Raw genomic sequence first — 17,545 nt, 5'->3', positions numbered from 1 at the left:
CTTCAGTTTTCAGTTTTCCTCTTAATTATCCTCATAATCACTGTCTGGTTTTAAATCCAGGGTGCTGGAGCACAGAGCCAAAACTGTGTCACTGCCCAATTACTTACAAACTGCACTGAACAAAAAAATGCAACAGAGAGTTCAAGAGGAGATTATGAAATAGAACTTTAATCTCCCTTTTTTTCCCTCTCTCTATCTCTATCTCACACACATTCACACTCGTATTCACACACACATGCACACAAAGAAACCCCCTCTCTCCAGCAGATGGTAATTAACTCTCAGAGGAGTAGTGAGGATTTCCCTTCTCAGACAAGCAAGAGGAAATCTGAGATAGTGATCATAAAAACAGACACTGCTATCACACCTCCAGAACGCGGCTGTGTAATACTCCAAAAGCGCAGAGCAAGTTTGAATGTGGCATTGTTAAATCACTGCACTGAGCCTGCATTCATTTATTTCCTCAATGACAAGTTCAGTAACTAGGATCTGATTGGCACCAGTGCAAAAAAGTCTAATGGGTTTCCCATACAAAATCTGTCTCGAACAAATTTTAAAAATGATGTTATTCGTTTGTTTTCTTGCTATTGTTAGGTCTCGCCATTGGTGCTCTAATGTAGGATTATGGTGGTTAGTATATAGTTTAAGGGGAATTACATTTTAAAAAGATTTTTGCATAAATAAATCATTATGATGTAAACAAATCATTTAGAGTTTTGATGTGAAATATTTTGTTCTAGAGAGCCAAAATTGTTCACAGTGGTGGTGACAGGAACCAGACATCTGAAGAGTTTAATGTCTCTAAAGAGCACTTCATAGAAAGGTATTACATTAAATTATCCTGAGACGTTGTTTTACAATTGTTTTATGACAGTGTTTTTCAGATTTATCACAATTTTTCCATCAACATTACATACAGAGTAAAAAGCTCTTTCTGAATAGCAAGCACAATATATTTTCTTGTAGACACTGTGACCCCTGGTTTATATCACAACCACTATAAAGAAATCTGAGTCGTTAGTTTAGATACAATTAATTATTTTACATCAAAGCTCTCTGAATGACTTTGTTTACATTTCAACAATTGAGTTATGTAGAAGTGTTGAGAAATCAGTGGAATTGCCTTTAATGATATCACACTTGGGAGTAAGATCACATAAGTGGAAATATAAAAATAAGGCATCCAATAAAGATGTAAAAAGGCCCAGTTGCCATGGCACCCCCACAAGAAGCCCCAGTGCGACTGTGCTGTCTTCACTGCTGGTATTTATGCTCCCGAAAACAGCACTGGCTCCAAGTCCACGGTATCAGATTGAGTGTTTATTTTAACTGTGCTGGACGCAGGTGACTCACCTGCACAAGCAGCTCTAATTTCCTGTCGTCCAGGAGATGGACCTGACATCTCCGCCCCTCTGTCATCTAGAGAGAGAAAGAGAGAGAAAGAGACAGAGAGATTAACCCTCGCACATTCACAGCAGGGTGAAATCAACTGTAAATACTGGGTCAATATGACAAGACAGAAATAGAAGCACTCCTTACACATACACACATGCACAAGCACACACATACACACTCACATGCGCATGTGCACCCATGCGTGCCCACTTGCATGCGCACATGCACAGTGATTCCCACTTGAGTGGAAGAATTCATTCTCATTCACACTACACATCACACGCTCGTGCAGCATGAGCTCTTCTACACTAAATGATGTCCCACATCAGTGCTGATGCTGATGCATCAGCAGACAGGCTTTCCTTTCGCTCAGTTCTCAGCTCACTTAGCTTATAATCATGCAGGCCTTCTACAGACACTAAAAATAACTGGTGCACTTCAGCGCACAATACAGAACATTGTATGCATTTGGAAGAATTCATAACTAAAGCATGTTATTATCTACTCAGGCTTTCTGGTATAGACAGAATAATAACATGTGATGTCATAACAGCCTTCAATCATACATACAAATGTACCGCTCACTCTCTGTCTGCCTCTTATACACACAGATGGTTTGGATTCAGGGCATGGCCTGATCCATATTGACTAATGCTTAACAATGCGATACTCCCATGATGCACTACTGCCCAAAAGTAATCATAATATATGTGGCCCCATGTGGTACTATGTTACAATATTACAACAGTTATATTACATATTCAACAGGAACACAGTATATGGTACAGGCTATACAGACAGAAGATCACGAATGTGGCAAACATATATGTATGTTTTAAGTATGTTTTAAGTTAAAGACGATCAATCTTCCTACAGGCAAAAGATAAAGAACTCCATAAGTGAAAATTACAGAATGCTAAATTGGTATTAAGTAACCTAAAGAATAGACTAAAAGTACAGCCACTGTTTTGTCACATAAGATATAACTTAGCAGTTGTCCCATTTCAGCTAGAGTGGACGTCTACTGCAAAAGATGGAAAAGCCTCAATCAGGATCAGCCAAAGCCACAGCCATCCCAGGATAGCTCTGGCTTTCATCACACAGAGTATGGTAAACAGGAACACTCAACTTTTCAGTAGGGCTATTTTTACTATTCTAAAACCACTGTTTTCACATAACATAAAGCTGCCCTATATATTACAGCTATATCTGGCTGGGGCTTTAAGCAATCCATGGTCTACAATCAAATCTTGAGTCAAACAAACATTGAAAAGCTTTACAAATCCCTGTTTGTGGCTTTAGCAGGTCCAGTGTGTTCAAGCGGCTGCTGGCCTCATTTACACTCTGGACCCTCAGGGTTTAGAGGGGCTAGTTTACACCCATCAATAAAACTTAACTACAGACCAGTCACCCAGAAACTAGCCTTCAACTGCCCACTCAGCTATAAAACACTCACTCAGAATATTAGCGTAGTCAGCCATAAGCTATGTGCAAACCATCTGTGAACTAGGCTTAAAGATACACCCTTTAAGGTAGCTCTTGTTAGCATCATTTCTAGCCCAATATCCTGTTGAAGGCCCTTCACAGAACACCAGCATGGCTTAACTAGGCTTTAATTGTCAATACATTGACTGTACTGTGCAGGCCTGCCATGGCTGGCTGTGAGCTTCAAAAACAGAGGCGAGTGGAGATTATTAATATTAAAAGGAGGCAGTAAAGAAAATCCAGCAAAACTCAAGACACTGCTTCCCTCGGATGGACATGTTTAGAAGCCTCCCGCTAGGTCTGAATGGACTCAAGGCACGTTCCAGTATAGAAACGTGCATGGAATTGTCACCTCTTTCTGTCTGCAGGCTGTATAGGACTGCATATGCTTTCACAAGCCTTATGCCTATAAATATGACAATGTATCATAAGACAAAAATCCAACATCATTAGACATTTTCACAATACACGAAAAATATCAAGATGATACACAAAAAACTATGGGTGATTATGAAAAACTATGTAAAATGTTTATTTAAAAAAACAGGAAGAAATATCAACCCATTTGGCTGACATTTAATCAGCTACCAGTTCCTAGGTAGGTTCTACAGTGACTTGTTGTCGGTGTTTACAAGCTCTCTAGGCTAAATCATGCAGTTGTTCAGTATTATAGAAGTACTGACGATACCCACAACATACCCAGGATACCCACAACATACCCCACTTTGTGACATAATTTGGCAGATACATAAACGAAAAATATCGAATATCCTTGCATCCCAAATGATAAGATCATATTTTTCAACCCCTAGTTGATGTACAGTCTTAAAAAGTCTCACACTCAAGCACATTGTTAAAGCCATTTATTTGTGCAATAAATATACATTTTTGCCAGTAAATTACACTTAGAAAACAAACATAAGTTTCTTCTTTTTTCTTTTAAGTTCTTGTTTTCAAAAAAGCAGCTGAAATGTTGTGCGCTAGTGAGCAGAACACACTTCCAAAGTCCTAAAGTTCTCTTAGATGCCCCAAGCCATAACAATCCATGAGCAGCACACCTGATCTATTTTAATAAAGGACCAATGCAGCACATTCTCCATCAAACTGAAGAACCATTTCACCATGCAAAGAACCCTTTAATCATGCAATGGGTTCTTTGAGTGTTTATGGTTCTATACAGAACCACTGTCTTTACTACAGAACCATCATTGTGTACAGTTAATACTGGACTTCCATGAGGACAGGTTTGGAAATGGTTAGGTGAACCCACTGAAGTACATAAAGTCACTACTTACAGTCTTAATGTTATTATTATCATTCTAATATTAGTGATTTTTTAACAAATACACACTAAATGCCCAGTTAAATGTTTGTTTTTTACAAATAATTTGCTAAAACATTTGCTTAATACTATATGAATGTGCGTTTTCCTATTAGTTCCTATTAGCCAAGCACTACAGTAAACATCCTACTGAGAGCGGGCAGAGAGGACACACACATCTGCGACAAACACCAAGCCTGAAGGCAGGAACACTGCGATGTCATTAGAACACAGGCCTAGTATGATATTGCTTTGTTAGGCAAATTCACTATGGTGGCCTAGGCTTACATAAAATACATATGCTGATACTGTCACTTCAGTTTTCATTTCTGGTCTCTCTTGCTCGTTCCCTCAGTTCTTCCCTGCAGAGCCTGTAATGTGAATTTTATTCTGGCAACACTAAACCCTCATCTTCCTCTTACTCATCTTTCAGCATGAAATATGGCGTTCCTTCTGTCTTTCTTCACTCTTTCCCATCCGCTTCCTCTTATGTCTCGTGTGGATATATGAGCGAAGAGCCACCCGTTGCCACACACACTCGTCTAACCCTTTTCTCTCTCTCTCTTTTTCTCTTCCTCCCACTCTCTCCATATGTAGGCCAAGTTCAAAAGGAAAAGCATGAGGGGGAAAGGAAAAAGAGGGAGATTTCTTAAACACTTCAGTGTGGTTGAGTGTAGTGAGTGGAGCCAAGGCTCAGGAACATGTGGAGCTCTCTCTGGCCTCCTTCAGGAAGCCCAGTCCCTGAGGAACTCAAACAATAGGGCTGATAAAAGCAGGACGGCTCACGTTTCCTCCACACTGAGGAAGACTAGGGGGAGGAGGGGGGCATCGGAGGACAAAAACACATCCCTTCATTCTTTTCTTCCTCCTTCTCCCAGGGTCTAAACACGTCTGTCTAAACAGCTGAAGACTACACACTGATGGGTGTGACCAGTAATATAACAGGATAGTAATATTACAGAACCCAACACTTTGTGTGTGTCTGTGTTTGTTTTTGGTCATTTTAAGGACAGAAAGGTCCTGAATTTCTAAGAGAAACAGGGCTAATCTACAAAGAGAGTGCCAACAAAACCAACTTTTTCCAATAGATAGCACCTTTTTCATTTTTTAAAACTAAAAGGGCTTTTTAGTTACTGAGGTTAAGGCTAGGATTATGTTTGTATAGCCTTTTCACACTCAAACCCCGGCACATTACTGACATACTTTTACCAGTAATGCTCAGGCTTTGCATTATTCAAATTTAAAGCCCTTACAAGACGTTTTACTGGGATGCTTATATTCATACTATATAAGCATCTATAAATGCTTATCTGTACTTATTGTGCATGTCCTATTAAACAGAATGTGACATCACTACAAAAAGTCAACTATAAAAATAAAAACAACCTCAAAATTGAGTCATCCTTGCCTTTCTTGTATAAAAGCCTACATGTGAAAAGGGGCTTTAGGCTTAAAATCCTATTACATACGGGTAGTTACATATATATAATGTATATGGGAAATGACAGCAATGTCAGCAAAATCTCTACCTAAACAGTGCTGTGTGAGTTTGTTATTGACCTGTGAAGTGTTTTTTTTCCAAAGAGAAGAAACCTGGCAAATTTCTCTCAGTCATGCTAAAGTTTCTCACCTCTCTCACTCTTCCCCTTCTTCTCCTCTTCTGAACTCCTCAAACATAAATGTATAACTCAGGTGCATTCAGTAACGCCTTCATGCAGGACACAGGACAGCTCCTTTAAATCCAGGCTCGGCCAATCTAGTTCTAGCTTAAGTTCTTTTTATTTTAACAACCACACAAATCATTATGAAAACCAGACACTCTAAACTGAGATTAGCCCACAAAACCCAGCCAAAATGTTTTCAATTCATCAACACATTGGTTTGCTCCTAAAGCCTGGAGTACATGACCCCTTTAGCTGTCTCCTTTGAGTTCAAGGCACTAATTTATGAGAACTAAAATGGCAGCATGGGCTGACACTGCAACCACATTCTGGACTGAGTTGTACTCATCAGGCCAAGCCAAACTCTCTGACAACTCAAGCCTGGAGTTTATGAAGCTTAGCGAGCCAGACTAGCTGTCCCTTCTGCTTTTTTCCAGTGTTTGAAATCAGCCTTCACACTTCTATATCCTGGGTTTTAAAATGAAAGCTCTAGCATAAAGAACATTTAGCTCAATAGCTTACATTTTCTCTCCTTTTCTGATATTCACAAGGGCAGCACTCATTTACTCAACATCATATTACTATAGGTCACCTGGTCACTATTCCATTTTATTTATCAAGGTCCAGTACACCAGGTGATGGATTAAACACACATTATAAGCCATAATAACTAATAAATGTGAGCAAGCTGTGCATTGCAGAGCCTAAGGACTTTGTTAAACTGTCAGGTATTGAGCTTTTAAGCCTCAAGTATTAGGCCTAACATCGGTCCGTGGTCAACAGTTCTAATTCATTGTTTAAAAATCCAGATTATCCCCAAAAGCTCAAAATTAATTATTAAGCTATATTAGAACAATCTGCCATCTATCCACTAGAACTCTTTAAAGACAAGAGAACAGTAAACTGGCAATAGAACCAGAAACACTCCAGTGGAGGGGCTGTTTCACAAGTGTTGGCTCACACTGCAGCTAAACATCTAAAAACTGCTGAGAACTGGGCATGGACAGTCATCTTTGTAGGGCATCTGAGTGGAGGGGATTGCTAGGAGGGGATTGCACTGCACCAGAGTCCAGACAAGCTGGTGGAGTGCACGGAGTGATTATTATTATTAGCAAGTCTGTGTCTGTGGGTATCATGGGTTCTATGCAATGCACTGTAACCACAAAGCAATGAGCTACTTCTTGCAACAAGTGGCAGCTCACATTAACTGTAATTTTAGTGTACATCTATAACTTTATTAATGAAAAATGACAGCTCACTGGTAGCCTATTACAAAAACACTGAACATGTAATGATGTAGGCTCAGCGCTTTATAATAGACGAATACTGAGCTGTCACTTTATCACTTCCACACATGAAAAAATGTAGCATAAATAGCTAATGAGAGCATTCCAGCAATTTGCTATGGTACTCGAGAGAGTCCAAACGAGGCTGCAGCCCATGTAAGCTTAGTCTAATCTGAGCCACTGATAAGCCCACTCTCTGATACAGATTTAATGCTGACCTCAGTGCCCTGTTTAAAGTATCACTGGGGGATAACTACACTAAATCCTGCACTGAGAAGGATAGTATGGTTTAGCCGACATGAAATAGGCCTGCAGATCGTCTGAATATAAATACCCAAGGTATTTCACGTGGAAGCTTACACATGCTTTAAAACTCTTTCATCCTATGTTCATATATAAATATATAAAGGCACTGACAGGAAAGGATGAGCCTTGCTAGACAGGCAATGAGCATATATAGCAAAAGAATACATCTTGAGGACAGATTATTGAAATTGTATGGTTGAGTAGGTACAACATAAGCACAGACTTCAGTACATTTGTATTAGCAGGGTCCTTACACTGTACCTGCTTAACCATACCATTTACAAACTACTTATCATCTACTCTGGTCTGCCTTTCATGCTATCTGTAGTAATACTTGGCCTTTTATCTTTGCTTCATTGCACCGTGCAGTAGGTGGGCCACGCCAGTGTCAGTATTCAGGACAGGTAATAGGCATGGCTGGCACTAAGCTGCTGACACTGCTGCCCTGCAGTGCAGAGCCGAGGAGGAACGAGACTGCAGCACAAAAAGGACATACCTACTAGTACAAGCACACTGATCCCTGTGCAGCTGCTGAGATTGTACTTCTGTCTAAATACATAAGAAAATGATAGTCCAGGTCTGCTCTTTAGCTTCCCTGCACTCTTAAAAGATGGTTCTTCAACAGTTCTTTAGTTCAGGGAATGGCTCTATTTAGAGCCATTAGTTCTATATCGAACTATTTCATGCTTAAACAGGCCTTTGGGTGGTGAAATGGTTCTTCATATTGATGGAGAATGTGTTGTATATGGTTCTATATAGAGCATTTTTGCAAATGGCTCTATCTAGCACCAAAAAGGGTTATTCTACTGTTACAAGCTTGACATCATAACAATAACAGACCCCATTTGGTGCTCCATAGAACCATTTTCAAAAAGGTTCTATACAGAACCATATACAACACATTCTCCATCAATCTGAAGGACCATTTCACCATGCAAACAACCATTTAAGTACGAAATGGTTCGAACCATCCACTTTAACAAAGAACCCTTGAAGAACAGCCTTTTCAAGAGGGTAGTCTCCACTACAGTGTCTGGAATCTAATAAACATGAACAGATGCGTTGTCTATGACCGGAAATAAACGAATCAGTTCAGTTCCTGTCTCGTCTCCTAAGATGTTAAGTCAGAGATTTAGCTGATTATGCCCCTGGTCTGTGCTGCACCCAGGCAACTTGGTTATAAAGCACAGTGAATGAATCAGACATTGATACACGTGAACAGGAAATGTGCCAGCACAAGTTTGGATGTAAACTCTTGTCCTTGCGTCGATGCTCCTCTGATCAGAATCGAGCTAACTCCGTTTCTAGACTGATCAAAAGGCAACAGTGAGAAGACCAAAACCACCACCGCAGCGTTATGGCACAGAATGTCACAGCACTGCTAGCAAACTACACCAGGCTAACGCACAACGTACACAGTTTAGTGGTGTCCGAAGATTCGTAAACGTAAACGAGTCTTTCATTTCAACTGGTTCTATTCAATAAATCACTCGAACCGATTCAACTGAATCGAACTGTTTTGTAGCATCTTCAGTGTTTACGTCTGTGTTAGCCGATGTCGAACATTAACCTTTCGCAATTACCCATCACAGTGTCACAACATAACCCACTGAATATCCTGCATGTTTTTTTTTGCAGAATGCCGTTGTGCACGTTTCCTTGACTTGTGAATTAATGGACCGTTACGACTCAATGAAACGGACAGTTCTAAAGAATCGATTCGGGAAACTGAATCGAAGTCCCCATCACTAATAGCTCCATTACACAGACAGTTTACACAAGTGTGTGGTTAGCGTTAGTTTTGACTGCCTCTGCTGGCCGTATGAAATGAACTATGGCTGCAGCGTTGCTCTCCTGCTCAGGCTGTTCTCCTGTTGTAACTCTATGGCCTATTCCTGTATTTTAGCCGGGCTCTGACTCGCAGAGACCAAACCGCCGCTGTAACGTTAGCCTGCCTTTCCGTGAGGAAAAGAAAGCTAGTCAAATTAGCTTGCTAGCATTCCATGAAAGCAAAGCGAGCTGATGCTAAGACACGGACGTGTTCAAGCTTACCTTGAAAATATCACGCTTCCTCAGACATGAATTTTTCTGACTTGGTCAAATATGCCTCCTCGGTTGTATTAACGTTAATCCACACGCGGGGAGAAATGAATCCCGAAAGCCGGAGGTTTGTTTTCCCGGCCTAAATCACCGACAGCATCCGCACCATTGTGGCCGGCGTCGCTGGCTGAAGTGGGACGGAGCTTTTCTCTCGTTCACTGACAACAGTGCCAAGACATCCCATCTCATGTCGCCGCTCGACGCGCTCTTTTTTTCCCGAGCACGTTGGCCTGCTTCCAGCGAGCAGCTCCGCGCTATTCATCGGAGGACGGCTCCCCTCCCCTCAGCAGCTCCACAGCCCTGCTCCTCCTCCTCCACCTCCTCCTTCGCTTTTGTGACACCGGCGCGTAGCAGGAGCAGAAACGTTGGAATCGAGCAAACGCAAGAAGCGCACTATCAGAGGACAGCCAGGGGATCAGATCGGTGCCCGCTGTGTGAATCACCTTCAGCACCCGGCAGCCTTCTCACAGCTACAGTTAGCGTTTTTACTCAGAGAAAAGGAAAAAGGAGGCTGAATGGTGGAGGTGGAGGGGGGGATGGAGGGAGGAGGGAGGGCGGGGAGAGTAAACTGCAGACCCGGGTCATGTGAACGTGCAGACGGGGTGTGTGCACCGCTCAAAGAAGCAGACCAACAACTAGCAGGCCTACATCTGGCTTTACCGTAGAAAAGCCAAAAACATGAGGAGGGAAAGTTTCCTCTCTCTCTCTCCTCTTCTCCACGCCCTTTTCCACTCCTCCCTTTCTATTTCAGCCTTCCCCAGCCACCCCGTTTGGTTTGGCCCGTTGACCAAGGGGGTAAAAAAGTTTAAAACTGAGGCTGAGTGACCTTATTTGTGCACTCACTCACACCCCTCTCCAACGGTCACTTAACCACACATGAATGCATCCTACAAATTCCACGGCGAGTTGTTGGTTGCTCTGTCAAACTGGAAGATGTTTGTACTGCAGAATGTGGCACAAGAATGTTTGGATTAGTCCATGACAAGTTGTCTCAGTCTACACTTTGCATGTAGTTGGCACAAACATGTTGGTGGGTGTCTTGAGTCCAGTAAGTTAAACTCCACTGGATGGCCCAGCCTTTGACATACCTCGTCAAACAATACACAAGTGTTCCTCTCTGCACCAGACGAGGACTCATGAGAGCTCATGTCCCCAAATTTTCCATTTATAATCTCCTCTATAGCCAAATATGGTTTATACCCTACTCTTACTATAGTGTATTTATAAAGAGACAAAAACCACACTGACGAACATTTCCAGCTTTTTGCAAACACACAGTGCAAAAGAGATGGAACAGCACGCCTATAAATGCAGTCGGCAAACAAACCCAGAATAGGACCAGATTCTCATATCAGATTTCAGTTAATGAGGTATGGACCTCAATTGTCCTTTTATGTCGTCTATTAAGTGGCATAGAATAAATACAAAACGGTACTGAAGCTGCTCTGTGAGCAGGGCTTTGGGACTTTGATCTATGTGAAACACTGCAGCTATTTTCAGCAAGTTTTAACTGAATTCCACGTGAAGTGAACCAGTGTCACAACCGTTAGGCTTGTCAGCTTCAGCACTGTCTCTGGCCACAGCGGAAACTCGCCTGTCCAATTCAAACAGTCCCTCATGATCTCTGCTCTCGATTCTACATATTTTAGCTTTATTGGCTGCTTCCTCTGGGCCCAGGTCCGAACACTTGGTCACAAGAGCCTGTTGTTTAAGAAATGGAGAGAGAGGGTGAGAGAGAGAAAGAGAAGGAGAGAGAGAACATACGGATCTGAACATTTCAACCAAGGAAGCCCATGATGCACTGGGGGCGGTGTGGAATGGATGGGAACGGCCAAGCTCACACGATTCTGATTGGAGGAGCGGCGTTCTAAAATAAACTTCAAAAAGCCCAGTCCCTCCTCCCCTCCAAGCTAAATGCAAAATGTCATTTAATGTTCTTCTGTGGCCAAAGTGCCTCAAGCAGGAACAGAAAGAGTGATACACTTCATGCAAAGATAGATGGAGTATAGTTTACATTTAAGCTTGAGTGTAAGATGTTCCCAGAAATCTACTCCTGGTTTTAATGACAAATATGATCTCATTCTTTCTCTCTCTCTCTTGTTCTTTTTTCTCTCCCTTCCTCCTTGTCTCTAAAGGAAATATGGTTCTTGTTACCGGCTGCTGAGTTTGGTTATTTCTGTTCTGTTGCCTCAAGCTAGTAGAGCTGTACGTATGTGTGTTTGGGGGTCTAGTGTTGTTTTTTAGGGGGGCTCCATGGGAGAATGTGAGGACAGGTTGTAGGGTCATCATAAACTAAACTGATCTGGAGGAAAGATGGAGTGATGAGAAGCACAGCAATGTATGATCTGTAGAGTTCAAAATGTGTATGTACTGGGGGGCGGTAAAGGGGTATAGCATGTGACCCACTTTGCTGGATTTGGATATAAACAGACCTGGTCCTTTAATTGATGCAAGATGGACTCAACTGTTAGACATGTCCCTCACAGAAACTCTGAGAAAGGATAGGAAAGGCAAAGTGCTCTAAGGACTATTTAAGGACATTGATTTAAAGAGATGATTGGGGCAAAAATCTAATGTACACATTTTCCTCTTAGCCTACAATTAATGGATCAGCCAAGACATGTTTAATGCCTGAAGCCTGCATTTTAATTTTTTGACTGAAGCAACAAGACTAATATTGCTACAAGTCAGGAAACACACCTGTTAGCATTGTGCCCATGTTTTTACCCTATTTATTTAGACAACAGTTGTACAGTACAGAACCACCTAAGCAAGTCTCTTAAGGCAGTTTGAGTTGTGTGTGTGATGATTTAGGCATGTGCAAGGCAGATGGTATAATGGGATAAGCTTCCATTACTTGTTAGATAAACTAGCCTGATAGCACCAGTGCAAAACTAAAGAAGCAAACTTAGGTCATAAAACATATTTCACTGATCCACTGAATTTGGGACAAGAGAAAAATTGAGTAAACTTGTTTTTTGGCCAAGACTGTTACTTTAAGAGCAACAATTTTGGTAGCGAAGTCTTTTTTTGTAAAATCAGTCAATACAAAATAAGACGTGACTGAGGTTTTTTCAGAAAATAAACCTCAAACAGTTAAGGATCACATCTGTTTTCTCCATTTCCTCAAAATGAAAGCATATCCTTGTCCCTGAGATATTAGCAAATACAGCAATATGGTGTATTGTATATTGTGTCTGAGGCCCTGTTCAGAACGCAATTATGGAACATGTGAACATACAGCCAAACCCCGAAGCCTTCAACCCCATCCATCTGCACTGCGGGTTCGCCAGCCATGCTGTGGGTTGAAAAGGGCAGTGGTGTGAGGCCTGCAGGGGCCATGGAGGGGACAAGTGTAGGGTGGGCGTGGAGTGTGTGGGGGTTTTCGAGGACAGTCTTGGTGGTTACAAACCTTTAAATCACATAACACATCAAAGATCTCCCACAGCCTCTGAAATCACCAGGAGAATGTGTGTGTGTGTAATTCTATATGCTGAAGCTTTGTGAGCAGGACCAGGTGTGGGGAGAAGGGCCTGGGGCACAATGTAACATAGGAGACATTAGGATAATAGCGTGTTGTTTTACATGATTGTTATTGTAGTTATTAATGTAATCAATATGAACGTAGGGATATAATAAGGCCTTTTATTGAGTAGCAATGTGTCCTTATTTAACTGGACATAAGACAAGTGATTTGCTGAAGGTGTTGCAAATGAAGACCGACCATTCTCATCAGGTCGTGGTGTGTATTGTATTAGACCACTGAGAACTATTACTCATCTTGCTCCTTTTGTTGTGTGCCCATTTCTGTGTGAGTGTATGTGTGTGTTATTGAAGGGGCCACAGAGAACTGTAACTCGTCTCCACATTCTGTATGATGCAGTAAAAAAGGTGGTCCGGCTTCATATGCCTGGAGACTATAAATACATTGGGAATAGTCAACGTATATACCTCTCTCTCTCTCTCTCTCTCTCTCTCTCTCTCTCTCTCTCTCTATTTCTCTCTTGTGAGAGAAAAATGTGTTTCTAGTTATGTGTGTGGAAAAAAAACATACACCCACATGTGAGCACTTCAAACACGGGTGAGATCTCTCCTTCTGTAATTTCACTGCATAGTTCCCATCTGGCCTGAACTACACACACACACACACACACACACAGCCCAAATATCTGGAGCCTGTACATATGTGCATACACACATACGCATGAATTAGGACATTAACCCCTTCAACTATGAGACCAATAACTGGCTTATTCTTTACTTATTAATGAAAAGGCATATTTTTCAGTTACTAATATAAATTATTAGTGTTATTTAGTTGTTCAATAATTAATTGAAGGCTTATTATCCAAAGGTATGTAGTTATGAGAGTAAGTCTAAAGTCTGGACCCACTGACAGATGCTCAGTGACTATGTGCTACATTTTTCTTGCAATTTATTTTTTTTCCTGATGTCCACTTATGACATTTGTGCAGGATTATGTACCAAAAGCAGTCATAATTTATTTCTACATGATCATCTTCCAACCTCTCTTTATCACTTAGAATTAAACAGGCTGTTTTTGTTCCTGTGACTTTAAAACTTTAAGTATGTTAATGATTTCTGCTCTGATTGGCTGCCCTGTACTGTGTCTTATTCAAAAGCAGTCTGGGCTCAAACATTCCTTATAACTTAATTGTGAATGAGCGGCGGCTAAGCTTTTATGGGTTGAATAGGTGGATGTGTATTGATGCGTTGTTCTTTGTGACTGGGCGGTGAATGTTCATGGACTGAGGGGTAAACGGTATGTTTTAAAAATTTGCCAATGTTTACATACTGTATGAAACTCTTTTATGTCAAAAAAAGCAAATATTTTTGTTTTTCATAATATGTGTTTCTTAAGAGGTTAAGTAAAATGGGGTGCTTTCTTAACAAATTCCTTTTGTAGAATTTCTTGAATTTCAAATTTTTCAAACCACTTGTTAATGACAGTTGCCCTTCACAATGTGTGAAACTTCCATCATGAGTGGACCAATAGGAATGGTCCAAAATGACTTAAATCTGTAATAAATAAAATCTCATTACATGAACTTACATTAATGTTAAGAACATTTGTTCTTCTACAAAGTTAATATTTAGGAGATGCAATTTTTTATCACAGCAAGGATTTGCAAGTTAATCACGTTATTTAAGTGGGTGTGAACATCACATACGGAGGTGAAATAGATGCCAATGCTTCTTTAATACCTGCTATCAGGAGACAACTCTCTTTCTCCCTCCATTTAAAAGCACTCTTGTAGCTGCAATAACCAGGTCACACTCACACACGCTCAGGCTGGAGCTCTATTTAATGTAGCATGCTGCAGAACACAGCCAAGGCCAATGTCTCTCTGTATTGCACTCACAGATACAAAAGCTTTTCAGAGTGTACTAGTCACCACCGCCATGGGGTGGGGAGAGAGAGTGAGAAAGAGAGACAGAGAGAGAGAGAGAGAGTGACATAAAGAGACTGCTGACTCAAGGTGCACTATGTGAATCAATGAATTCTCTGCTGTCCTCTCCTCTGTGAGTCTATGTGTGTGCAAATGGGGGATAAACCTGTCTAAGCGTGTGTGAGTCAGCGGAGCAGCAGAGCAGCACACTCATACCCATCCATCTCAGAGGAGAGAAGAGGGAGGAACCGCAAACTGATTCACAGCCACACACACACACAGACACACACACTTGTTTTTATACAATATCAGGACGTGAAATCATACATATCCTTAATAAATGTGTAAATATCTATATATGTAACTATGTATGTAACTATATAACTACATACATGTAATAATTCTTTCATATGTATTATTTCTATGTATGTAACTATGTAACTACAAATATATAGTAATAATGTCCCATGCGCTCTATATATGTATGTGTGTATATATATATATATATATATATATATATATGATGAAAGATACAAAAATGTAAGTATGCATGTAATATGTCCCATATGTATTATGTATATAAGTACCAGTGCGTGTAATAACAATGTCCCATTTGTATTATATCTAGGTAAGTACATGTATGCAATAATAATATTCCACATGCATTTTATGTGTAAGACCCTCTATATAATAATAATATGTCCCATATGTATTACGTTACTATCTATATGTAGTAAAACGTTTCTAAGTGAAAACCTAACTTTAAGCCTTTTGATTTAAAATAAATCAAACAACTAGCCTGTAAAAGCACTAGACAAAGTCAGGATAACTTGCTTCGACCTGATATGTCAGGGTTTTTGATATTCCTACAAAGTCAGGACATTTTTGTCCTGAAATATATGAAAACAGGCAGACGGACACATACACACAAATGGACAGTGCAGATGAGTAATAGAAGAATCAGAGGTTGTGCAAGACCTTAAATGGAATGAAAAGTGATCACCACTGAGTGTGTGTGTGTGTGTGTGTGTGTGTGTGTGCGTGTGCGTGTGTGTGTGTGTGTGCGTGTGCGTGTGTGTGTGTGTGTGTGCGTGTGTGCGTGTGCGTGTGTGTGTGTGTGTGTGTGTGCGTGTTTGATAGTGTTCTCTCTTGGGATTGATGGTCTGCTCCACTGCAGAAGAATGTCTTATCTATTAGACGCCAGGCATTAAACTTCACCCTTTCTGTAGTATTTGGAAACTCATTCTTCTCTCTCTCGCTCTCCAGCTCTCTCTTTCTGAGTCAGCAGGTCATTTTCCCAGGCTGTATGTCTGTATGGTAGAGGAATGCCTTGCTGTAGTACTGCTGGCTCTGACTGTAAGGGAAAACATCTTTTGCTTAAGCTGAAATTCTTGGAATTCCTGGGAATCTGGCAAACTCAGGAGTTTGTTGATAAAAAATGACAAAAAAAGCTTGGCCCCACACCCACCCACACATCTGCAGTGCGTTAAACTGAAATGGAGCTGTTGATGGAGACTTTAGGTTCTCCTTGATATTAAGGACCTCCCACACACACAGCTGGGTTTTCAAATGTAACTCGATCTGACAGTTTGTGGGAATGTATGCTGTTCTTGTGGGTATGACATTCTATACTTGCTTCTGGCATTGAATGTGAAAAGTGCAATAGTAACACACAAATGGCCACATGAAGAGGTCACACACAAATGCGCTGACATTGCTATGTTTGCGGGTACTTCTGCTGACTTGTGTGATGCTGTTGCTGAATAGCGCTACACCTACTCCTAAACCCAACGTTAACCTTGACCTCATTGTGGCGACCTTCTGGGCCTGATTTGCCACCGGTGGATGGACCTGATTTGCCACCAGAGGGACAGACTAGCATACAGGTATCTTGTTTTGTTTAAAAGCCTTTCTGGCATGGATTGTGAGAGTTCCTCTCTTTATGCAGGATGTCAGTCTGGACAGTCTTCAGGGCTAATGCTGACAGAGATCTAGTCTCACTGGGCCTGATGTGATCTCATAACAAGAATACATTTCTCCAGAAAACCTGTTAAACTTTTGGTGCTGGACTGCTGCGAAATCTGCTGCAAACAAAGGTATGACCATTCCTTATTTTTGCCCTTTATTTTTGTCAAAGATGTGCTTGATGCACAAAATGGGTTTAACCCCTTAAATGGCAAAGTTCTATTACACACTTCTATAACCTAACAATAGCCCAGTGAGTTTGCAAGTCCCTGTAGTTACTGAATAATGAGCCTTAGTATGTAATAAGCCTGGGATTGGAAGAGGTTAATGAAACCACTTAAAATACATTGTTTGAAGACATTAGCTCAGGAGAAAAGAGATGCTTTGCTTATTAGCCAACAAGAAATGGTAAAAGTTTAGTTGATTAAGCCTGGACAGCTGTTCACAACTAATTTTTAAACCACAAAAATTAGTGGTCTTGGTTATATGTCCATTACTGTTCATAATGGAGAAGCAAGTTTGTTTTGTAAATGCAAAGGGGATTTCAACTGCAAACGTCACAGCACAGAAATGGTCAAGAAAATAGTTACAGCTGATTTCAGACTTATTCTGTCT

General features: G+C 40.9%; 1 protein-coding gene across 10 annotated transcripts in view; it reads right to left on the bottom strand.

Moving 5' to 3' along the window:
• frmd4a (FERM domain containing 4A) overlaps window positions 1-17,545 on the bottom strand; it is a 177,207-nt gene that overhangs the window by 49,901 nt on the left and 109,761 nt on the right. For 9 of the 10 annotated variants that reach the window (XM_036584823.1, XM_036584824.1, XM_036584821.1 and 6 more), the window contains exon 2: window positions 1,354-1,419. In XM_036584823.1, the coding sequence (XP_036440716.1) occupies window positions 1,354-1,419 (66 nt within the window). Of the gene's footprint in view, window positions 1-1,353; window positions 1,420-9,506; window positions 10,066-17,545 lie in introns of those variants that run through there. The other variant, XM_036584825.1, reaches the window with a different exon arrangement.

The sequence above is a fragment of the Colossoma macropomum genome, unplaced genomic scaffold (genome assembly GCF_904425465.1).
Source record: "Colossoma macropomum unplaced genomic scaffold, Colossoma_macropomum, whole genome shotgun sequence".
Classification (NCBI taxonomy): Eukaryota; Metazoa; Chordata; class Actinopteri; order Characiformes; family Serrasalmidae; genus Colossoma; species Colossoma macropomum.
The sequence above is the reverse complement of the archived record's forward strand: the minus strand, read 5'-3'. Positions and strand labels throughout refer to the sequence as shown.